Below are 9,366 nucleotides of genomic sequence, written 5' to 3'. Positions count from 1 at the left end.
AAGGAGAAGGAGAAGGAGAAGGAGAAGGAGAAGGAGAAGGAGAAGGGGAAGAAGAAGAAGAAGAAGAAGAAGAAGAAGAAGAAGAAGAAGAAGAAAGAAGAAGAAAGAAGAAGAAAGAAGAAAGAAGAAGAAGAAGAAGAAGAAGAAGAAGAAGAAGAAGAAGAAGAAGAAGAAGAAGAAGAAGAAGAAGAAGAAGAAGAAGAAAGAAGCTAAAGCACAAGGGAGAATATATTTAGGTCAGAGATGGGGTGAGAGCCAGGGCCTCCTCTTGGTGTCCTTCCCAGGCTGTGCCCAGCAGCTGTGGGTAGGGTCTCCCACACTCAGCCTCACTGTCTCCCAGGCTGTCCTGCTGCTCTGGGACCCCTCTTATCCCCAACACTGGGGTCACTGTCCTGCTCTCACCTGAGACAGCCATGTCTGGGCATTCAGGATATTCAGGAGGCTGTGGGGTTGGTCCACCAGAAGGTCCAGGCAGGACTCCCACGGAGGCTGTGGGATGGGCGCCCAGGGCAGCAGCTCCCGCCGACACTCCTCCTGGAACAGCCCACATCCAGCCTTTGTTTTCCCTTTCCCTTTACTACTGGGAACTGAATCACTGAGCTCCATCCCTAGGTCCCCCCCACCCTTGTACTTTGAAACAGAGTCTCACTAAATTGCCCAGGTTTGTTTTGAACTCACAATCCTACTGCCTCAACCTCCCAGAGTGCTGGGACTCCAGGCCCGAGCCACCGCACTGGCTGCATTTACAGTTTGTGTTCTCCAGAGCCTCACTGGGCTGCAGCAGGGGTGAGCTTCCACTTTATAGATGAGTAAACCAAGGCCCAGAAAGACTGAGCCGCCCCAAGGAAATGGGGCTTGGGGCCAAGCGCTTTTTTCAAAAAAATCTTTTATTTACTTATTTGGAACAGGGTCTCACTACACAGCTCAGACTTATAGTGATCCTCCTGTCTCAGCTTCCCTAGTGCTGGGATTACAGGAGTGCGCCACCATGCCTGGTTTCAGTGGCCAGCATGGCACACCTGGGGTTTCAGGGCTGGCACAGCCTGCAGTACCAGGTATTAAACCCAGGTTCTTGTGCTTGCCAGGCAAGTGCTTAGACCACTGAGCTATCTCCCCAGCCCAGGGCCAAGCTCTTAATGCACCTCTCTCTTCACCGAGGTGGCCTCTGCTGGGCAATCCGCAGGGCCTGCCAGGGCCGAAGCCAGCTCCCTACCTCCTCCTGGGCCCGCAGCGTCTGGCTGGAGAAGAGCTGCAGGCGCTCGCTGGCCAGGTTGTTGCACAGTTGCTCCAGACTGTTCACCCGCAGCGCCTGGGGCAGTGGGCAGTGAGGTGGGCACACGCAGGAGGTGGGCACAGGGCAGGTGAGGCTGATGCAGGGCCCAAGCCTTCCATCGTCCTCTCAGGGGCTGCCCCACCCTTCTCTCCAGGGCTCAAAGAAGAGGGGTGACTCGAGCTAATGCTGCAGCCTACAGGATCAAGTCCAAAGGTCCCCGCACAGAGCAGGGGCCACTGCATGTCTGGTTTCTGTCTGGCTGTGCACAGCCCTGTTCCCTGCTCCAGCAGCACTGTGAGCCTTCAAGGCTCTGGCCTCAGCCACCCTGGGGTCTGGAATGTGTCTTTGCTGGCTGATTACGAGACTCCCACATCCTCCTGGCTGTGGCCTTCAGGAAACCTTCCCAGCTTCTTCCCAGGGGACTGTGTGTCTTCCTCTGCAGCCTCAGGACTGTACACTAAGTGCCCCCTGCATGAGGCTGCACATCCCAAACACACACACAAGTGCACGCTCAGCACAATCACTCCCTCTCAGGAAGGGATGGTCACCAAGGACATATACCAGGGACCACGGTCACCAAGCACACAGATGAGGGCAGTGAATAATCCCCATTCACAATCTAAGGTGGCCACCTCCTCTCCCTTCACCAGCCTCCCTTGGTCTGAAGAGGGGAATCTTCTGGCAAGGGGTGCAGAGGTTGTAGGAACTCAGGGAGGGCTGGGGGACTCTCCTTTTGCCCTCCCCCTTGGCTCATGGGAGGTGAGGCTGTGTGGGACCATCCTGGGGGCCTCCAGGGGACTCTGCAAAGCCAAGCAGGACAGAACTCTCCAGAGCAGATGTTGGAGTGGGACGGGGCAGAAAGGCTGCACCTAAGGAGTGAACAGCTCTCAGCGACCCTCCTGGTATGATCTCTATGTCATCTATGGGAACGCTGCCCTCAGCCAGGTTAGTGCACTTGCTCAGTCACAGAGCTACTGAGCAGCAGGATGCAAATCTTTCAGAGCCTTGAGACTTCCAGAGCCCCAGCTCTTAGCAGAAGGACTCCCTGAGGGGAGCCAGGAGGGACCAGAGAAGCAAGCAGAGGCCCTGCTTGGAAATGCACATGGGCCCGCAGGAGGGACATCCTCCTCTGTCACATGCTTTGGAGGTGGCTGAAGTCAGAGCCCCAGGGTTACCTGCCAGCATCACCTGAGCCCCAGAGGCAGGGCTGGCTCCCTTGCCTCTCCTTTCCTTGGGCTCTCTGCTGCCCAATAGTCATCCAGGACAAGCCAGAGAAAGGACACGGTCTGGCAGGCAGGCTGCTCAGGAGGAGCTGGTGACCCCCAGAAACAACACAATGAAGTGGGCTCCCCCATCCTGGGTCTCATCCCGAAGGCTGACCTCAAAGCCATAGGTGTCCACGACAGTGATGGTGCCCTTGTTGCCTCCCTCCCCAGGGGGTGCCAGCCGGGCATTGATCCTCCTTAGGAGCCAGGTGAAGAGCCGAGAGTACAGGGCCTTGGCCAGAGCATCCCTGCAGGCACTGGGTGTCAGCCACACAGGGCAGTGCACAGGCCTGGCCCCACTCTCCCATCCCCGGGGCCACCTGGCATCAATGGCGCTTTCCACGGGCAGGGATCTCGAGACCCGGCCATAGGGTGTCTCCTGGAGGCCAGAGGAGGTGCCTGTCAGATCCATGAAGGTGCACACCCGGCTCACAGGTGCTAGAATTGTCCCCCACCTACCCAGGACGCTTGGGCTCACCATGACCCTCCGGGTGACAGCCCCCTCCAGGTGCTCTGGTGGCACCCGAAGCAGCCAAGCTGCTCTATGGATCTCAGCCCAGCTGGACGCTGCTGCCACCTCCTGGGACTCCCTCTGCATGGAACAAGGGACAGGGAGGGCTCTGCTTATGGACTGGATGTATTTCCCAAGGCAGGGACAGGCCAGGTGCCCTGTGACCCAAAGGGACAATAGTACATGGGAGATCTGGGCCATTGTGAGCCAGCCTCTGGGTCTAAGGGCCTTGGGTGAGAGGCCTGACCTTTTTTCCTTACTGGTCAGGCAGATTCGTGAGTCTATTTTCCTTCCTGAGTCTGCCGCTTTATTGCTAATGGGGAAACAGTAACATGAAGAACTAAAGTGGAAAACACATATAATAGCTGCTCGGTTTTCTTAGGGGCAACTGAGTGGAGAAGAGACATTGGGAAGAAATAGAAGCAGTGGCCAGAGAGATGGCTCAGTAGAATAAGTGCCTCCTTGGCAAGCGCAAGAGCCTGAGTTCAAACCCTGGTTCTGCCAAAACAAACAAAGAAGAAGTAGAAGCAGCAGGACTCTCTTCCCATCTCTATGATGGGGATGGGGATTTGCCCAGAGCTTTGTAGTCTCCTGTACACATTTGTCGCTACCCTGATCATACAACCAATCACTGGCCCTGCCCGTAGGGAAAGCCTACCTCTGAAGAAGAGAAGCAGATGTTGCCCAGCTGCAGGACAGCGGCCAGCAAGGCCCAGACTGCGGTCAACTCTTCAGGGGATAAGCCCAAGACCTGCAGAGCCCTCAGTAGCCCTGCAAAATCCTGGGCATCCTCCTTGCCCCGAAGCCTGCAGGCATGGCCCTGAAGGGCACAGTGGGGCTCAGGGGCAGCGCCTGGCGCTCCTGAAGCCCCTTCCTTTGGCTCCTCTGAGACCTTCCCTGCGGAGGCCTTGTCTGGCCAGCCTCCTCCTGCACATGAGGGTGTGTCCCACCTGGTTGAGGTAGTAGTAGGTCTCTGGTCCCTGAAGTGAGAGCTTCTCCCTCTCCATGGGGTCCAACCCTGCCAGCAGCTCATAAAATACATGGAAGCTCCGCTCAGCCTGGGCCTTGGGGAGCAAGGCTGGATTAGGGGAGCAGTGCCTGCAGCCCTGGCCCCCTTTTTTCCCACTCTGGGTCCTGTGATGGGTTGGACAGGAGGGTGGGCCTTACCTGAAACACCACTCTGAAAGTCTCGAGCAGATAATGTGACACAGAGGCTCCTGTGATGACTCCACTGTGGACACAGGAGACAGATTTGGGTCCCCAGGGTACACAGCAAGGGGTCTCTCCCAGGCAAGATAATGCATTCCCAGTACCACTCTGCCCACTGGGATGCCATCACTCACTGCTGCAGATAGAGGCACCAGACCTGGCCAAAACGGCTGGCGCTGGCATTGAGGATGGTCTTGGCGTGGCCAAAGCTACTGAGCACTGGCAGCAGGTCATTCAACTGTGTGGGGGGAGGGTCACTCAGGTATCCCTAGGACACTGGTACCCACCATCCACTGAGGGTTCTCTGTGCCTGCCCCTCCCCCCATCAGGCCCATTAGAAGAGCCCTACCCACACCCCCAGAACAGGCCAGGCCTGTGATTAATGTCCCAAGAGAAGCCAGAGGCTTTAATCCACCAACCTCCTGGCCTAAAAGAGAAGCATGGCCAAACTCTGGAAAATGGCCAGCCGCCCGCTGGGCGATAGCCTCCATCGCAGCCTCACCTGGCACCTTCTTTCCTCTCTCTGCCCCTGTCCCATGCTGCTGAGAAACTGTAAGATCTTCTTGGTGGCTTCCGTTTTCCCTGAGCCGCTGCGCCCCCTGCAGGAGGGAAGAGCTAGGGCTGGGTGAAGGCCACTGAGAAGGGCTGCAGGAAGGGCACAGGGGATATCTCACTGAGCCTGGACACTAGGTGGCATGTGCCACCTAGAAGAGATACCTATGCTAGGGGTATCCCCAGAGATGTGCAAAGAGAGACCTGAGGTATGGAAACCAACAGAAATGCCACTCAAGGGCAATGTGTGACAACTTCAGAAGCATAGCCCTGCTGAAGTGTAGAGGTGCCACCCACGGTGCCTGGCCTGCAGGCTCGAAGTGTGTGGGCTCAGCCAGGCAGGATGGCAGGACTCACCCAAGGAGGATGCAGGGGTCCTGGCCTGGGCTTTGAGACAGGCTGTGGGCTGCTGCCACAATGGCAAAGATATGTCTGGAAGAGGAGAGGGATGGGTATCTGGGGACTGTCCCAGGTATAGGCTGATTGCCCACAGGCCTGAGACTCAGTCACTGGACCTGCAGGAGTCTGGACTCCTGAGAGTGAGCACAGGGTCACAAAGACAAAGTCACCTACGGGGTGGTGTTGGGGACCTTTCCCGGGTGGTAGCTGGCTGAGACTTCAGGTGAGAAGAGAGGCAGGGTCTTGTAGGGATTCAGAGTGAGCAGAAGGGGCCCCCCAAATGTCTGGAGAAGAAAGCAGAAGCTCTCAGTACATGGAGGAGCAGGGAAACACAAAAGGCAGCGCTGATGCTCCCCATCCAGTCCTGGCTCTGCTCTGCAGGACTGCAGGCAGAGAGCTCCCCACCCAGCCCAGGGGCTGAGAGGCCTCAGATGGGCAGGAACTTCTGTCCCTAGAGAAGAGGGAATCCCAGCCACCATCCCTCCCTGGAGCCCCCATACATAGATGCGGCCGAGGTGAAACCTCTTCTTGAGGCACAACAACACCGAGCTGTCACACACCAGCCTGTGGGGCAAGAAGGGTGGGGGTGAGTAGCTGGGGGATGAAGTTGTACTGGGCTGACTGTCACTGGCTGCAAGGACACCTGGGGCAGAGCATCCAACCTCTAGGAGCTTTAATCATGTAACAGGGCACATGCCTGAATCCTAACGCTCTGGGAGACAGGAGGCTCACAAGTTTGCACTCAGCGTGGGCAATTAGTGACTTAGAGAGACCCTGTCTTCAAAAGTAAAAAGTAAAAAGGGCCATGAGTGTAGCTCAGAGGACCTTTTGCCAATGAGAAAAGATATCCCCAGAGGGATACCCGACTTTTTTTTTTCCCTCACCTGCTTCTCCAGCCAAAAGATTTTTTTTTTTTTTTTTTTTCGGAACCAGGGATTGAACTCAGGGCCTTGCACTTGCCAGGGAAGAGCTTATTCCACTGAGCCATCTCCCTGGCCCCAAAAAATCTTTTGTGGGGAAAAATCTTCTAAGGACAAACAGCATTAATACATTTATAAAGATGAGGGTGAGGCAGGACATGAGGAACTGGGAGCAGCCACTCACCGCAGCCGGGCCAGGTCCTCAGTGTCCTCTAGGCCTTCTCCTAGGCCCTTGTCCTCCTCCCCAGCTCCCAGGAAGGGCAGCGCATCCAGGTCAGGCCCAAGGCTCCGCTCCAGCTCCCTCTCCAGTGCTGCCTCGGTCTCATCCTCAGGCTCCCACCGCCCTCTGGGGGACCCGCTGGAGCTTCTCTGGCGCTGCAGGCGGGTCTCCAGGGTCAGTCGGGGCAGCAGCGTCTCAGTGCCTGACCCAGGGTCCTCACAGGGCCCTGGACCCAGCGCCCAGTGTCCGGGGGTCGCGGACTCCGAGGTCTCCTGCTCAGCTTCACTGCTGGAGCCGTTCTCTAATAGGGTTTCGTTGGGTGGGGTCAAGGAGCCCAAAGAGGCGCGGCGGGACCGGATGGCCCCCTCCCCACTCGCCCTGCCTCCCTCAGTGTCCCCCCCAGCCCCTGCACGAGGCCACACACGGCCTTCCACGCTGGGGGCGTCCGAGGATGCTTCTCCTGAGCTCCCGCTGCTCGACGCCCTGCCTGCCCTGTGGATCCTGGGGAACACGACCGCGAACTTGGGATCTGAAGTCGGGTCCTTGTTCTCTGCAGGGTCGTCGGGCTCCGGGATGTCGCGGGACTGCGGAGAGCACGAGCCACCGCGGGAGGGCGCCCTTAACCGCTCCCCAAACCGGGCTGAGACTGCCAGGCGCAGTGCCAGACGGCGCCACAAACCACCCGGGCTGCGTCCTCCCTCCTCCTCCCTCCCCGGGCCCCGCTCCGCGCCCCAAGGCTGCTGCTGCCGGCGCCGCAGCCAGCGCAGGAGACCCAGGGCTTGCACCACACGAAGGAGCCGCACCTTGAGCCCTGCGCGGCTGGAACGCGCGGCCTGGGAAGAGGGGCCTGACTCGGGTCTGGCGCGGACGCTGCGGAGCACCACGAGGGCGGCCAGCGGCGCCGGGTCCCCCGGCTCTGCGTCCCCCGGCCCTTCTCCCTTCCCGATCCCCGCCCGGCCCCCGTCAGCCCTCGCCCCCACCACCTTTCCGACGTGCGGGTGCTGGACGCCGGCAGGCGCGGCTTCCGCCTTTTCAGCCCCAATTATTGGCTGCGACCCCGAATCGAGGGCTCGGGAGGCCGCGTCTTTCCCTAGCAGCGCCGCCTCGTGGGCGCCGGGGACCGGGCTGCGGCTGTCCTCGGTGGCGCCCCGGCCCGCGAGCGTCCCGGAGCCGGAATCCGCGCTCGCCCCCTCAGTCCCGGTCCCCGACTCCCCGGCGGGGGCCTCGACTTTGCGCCGGCGCTCACCGCGCTCAGGGCCCGGCTCCGGCCCGGCTGTGGTCCCTTCCGAGTCCGAGCATCCCGGCTGCGACGCCGCGCGGGCTTCGCTGTCCGGGCACGAGCTGCCGGCGTCGGCGCCGGAGGAGTCCTCGCCGCGAGCCTTGGGAGCCGGCGCGCTCCGCCTGTGTGCTCTTCTCCGGCGGCGCCCGCGCCCGCCCGTGCGGCTGCCCTCCCGGGCGGCTCTGTCCCCTTCCGCCTTCTCCGACCCCGACGCCTCCTCCCCGGGCGCGCATCCCTTCGTGGGCCGGGGTCCCCGACGCCCCGCGCTGTCTCGCCTTTCCAGGGCCTGTGGTGGCCGCCCAGCTCCAGACCTGCGGCCTCCGAAACCCTCGGGGATGGGCTCCCCGCGGCCACTCGCTGTCCCCTTGTCCCCGTCGGTGTCTGGTTCCGTGACAGGTGTCTCCTGGCGGGCTTTTCGCGGGCCAGGCCTGCGGTCCCCGGACCCACACTCCTGCTCAGCGGAGCTGGGCCTCCCGGATCTTGCCCTGCGCTGCCGGGGCTCCTTGTCCTTGCTCCCCCCCATGACGGACCCAGAGAGCAGGGGCTCTGACGCCCTGTGCTTTTCCCTTCCAGGGAAGCTGACTGCCCTGTGCCCGCGCTGCGCAACACTGTTCTCTGGGGGTGCTGCGGACTCAGCTGACACCCCGCTCCCCCCTTAGGCGTGAACATTAATAATGCAGGAAGCTGCGGGTCCTGACCCCCGCGGCCAACAAAGAAACCAGGGCGACCTGGGAAAGAAGAGACGCTGCAGCTGCGGACAAAGGGCTGGACAGGGCGGCCAGGCTGGACTGGGTGCCAGCCAGGACACCTGGCACCCTGCCAGACTGGGGAACCTCACCAGGAGTGAGAGTTGGATTAGTGAACCTGTTTGTGTCCCCTCTTCCCCCGGGGCTCCCTGAGTTTTGTGGGTCTTTTCTTTTCCATTGTGAAACGTAGTTTACCTGAAGAGCACACTGTACGTCGGTGTAAGTGGACTTGGTGTCAAGAAGACATGTATACTTTTTTTTTTTTTTTTTTTTTTTTGGTGGAACCAGGGATTGAACTCAGGCCCTTGCGCTTACCAGGGAAGCGTTTATTCTACTGAGCCATCTCCCCAGCCCCCCCTCTGTATACTTTTGAAGTCATGGAATATAAATAGACTGAGTAAACCTCCGTTTTAAATATAGTTATCATTATTATTATTATTATTATTATTATTATTATTATTATTATTTTGATACCAAGCCAGGCTCCCTACCAAGAAGCTATATCCCCAGCCCCATTACTGCATTTGAACTGTTAATACAGTCACAAAGATAAAATCCTGTTCTTGGCTGAATGGCTGCCCTCTGCCATGTGCCACTCTACGTTGGAGCCAGCCAAGTATGGACTGAAACTCCACAAATTGTCAGCTAAATAAAGCCTTGCTTCCTTAATTTGGGGTGTCATGTATTTTATCCCAGCAAGGAGAGAAAAGTAACTGATACACTGACCCTCAGCTATTCAGTTTCCTGCTGAAGGAACCTATTTCGGTAGTTCCTTCCAGAACTATCCAGAGAAAAGTGACTTATTTATTTTTCCCTTTAGTGCAAGTGGAAGCTTATCTAGCTTGTGGGTCTTCAATGCCTTCTTGACTGAACAGTTTATTTTTTTTAAAGACTTTTTTCTTGGGGCTGGAGAGATGGCTCAGTGGTCTAAAGCACCTACTTGAAACAAGCTTGGCAAAGCACAGGGACCGCGGTTCGATCCCCCAGCACCA

General features: G+C 58.5%; 1 protein-coding gene across 1 annotated transcript in view; it reads right to left on the bottom strand.

The window, feature by feature from the left end:
* The window catches only part of Myo15b (myosin XVB), a 37,244-nt gene extending 29,093 nt beyond the window's left edge, over positions 1–8,151 (bottom strand). The window contains exons 1-13 of the mRNA XM_023714127.1: positions 6,314–8,151; positions 5,710–5,773; positions 5,384–5,493; positions 5,168–5,242; positions 4,761–4,893; positions 4,393–4,496; positions 4,217–4,280; positions 3,708–3,869; positions 3,017–3,130; positions 2,859–2,917; positions 2,654–2,786; positions 1,214–1,309; positions 403–534 (exon numbers count right to left, since the gene is read on the bottom strand). Of these exons, the coding sequence (XP_023569895.1) occupies positions 403–534; positions 1,214–1,309; positions 2,654–2,786; positions 2,859–2,917; positions 3,017–3,130; positions 3,708–3,869; positions 4,217–4,280; positions 4,393–4,496; positions 4,761–4,893; positions 5,168–5,242; positions 5,384–5,493; positions 5,710–5,773; positions 6,314–8,151 (3,084 nt within the window). The remainder of the gene's footprint in view (positions 1–402; positions 535–1,213; positions 1,310–2,653; positions 2,787–2,858; positions 2,918–3,016; positions 3,131–3,707; positions 3,870–4,216; positions 4,281–4,392; positions 4,497–4,760; positions 4,894–5,167; positions 5,243–5,383; positions 5,494–5,709; positions 5,774–6,313) is intronic.
* Between the last annotated feature and the right edge of the window lie 1,215 nt (positions 8,152–9,366).

This window comes from Octodon degus, unplaced genomic scaffold, assembly GCF_000260255.1.
Source record: "Octodon degus isolate 3935 unplaced genomic scaffold, OctDeg1.0 scaffold00033, whole genome shotgun sequence".
NCBI classification, from domain to species: Eukaryota; Metazoa; Chordata; class Mammalia; order Rodentia; family Octodontidae; genus Octodon; species Octodon degus.
The sequence above is the reverse complement of the archived record's forward strand: the minus strand, read 5'-3'. Positions and strand labels throughout refer to the sequence as shown.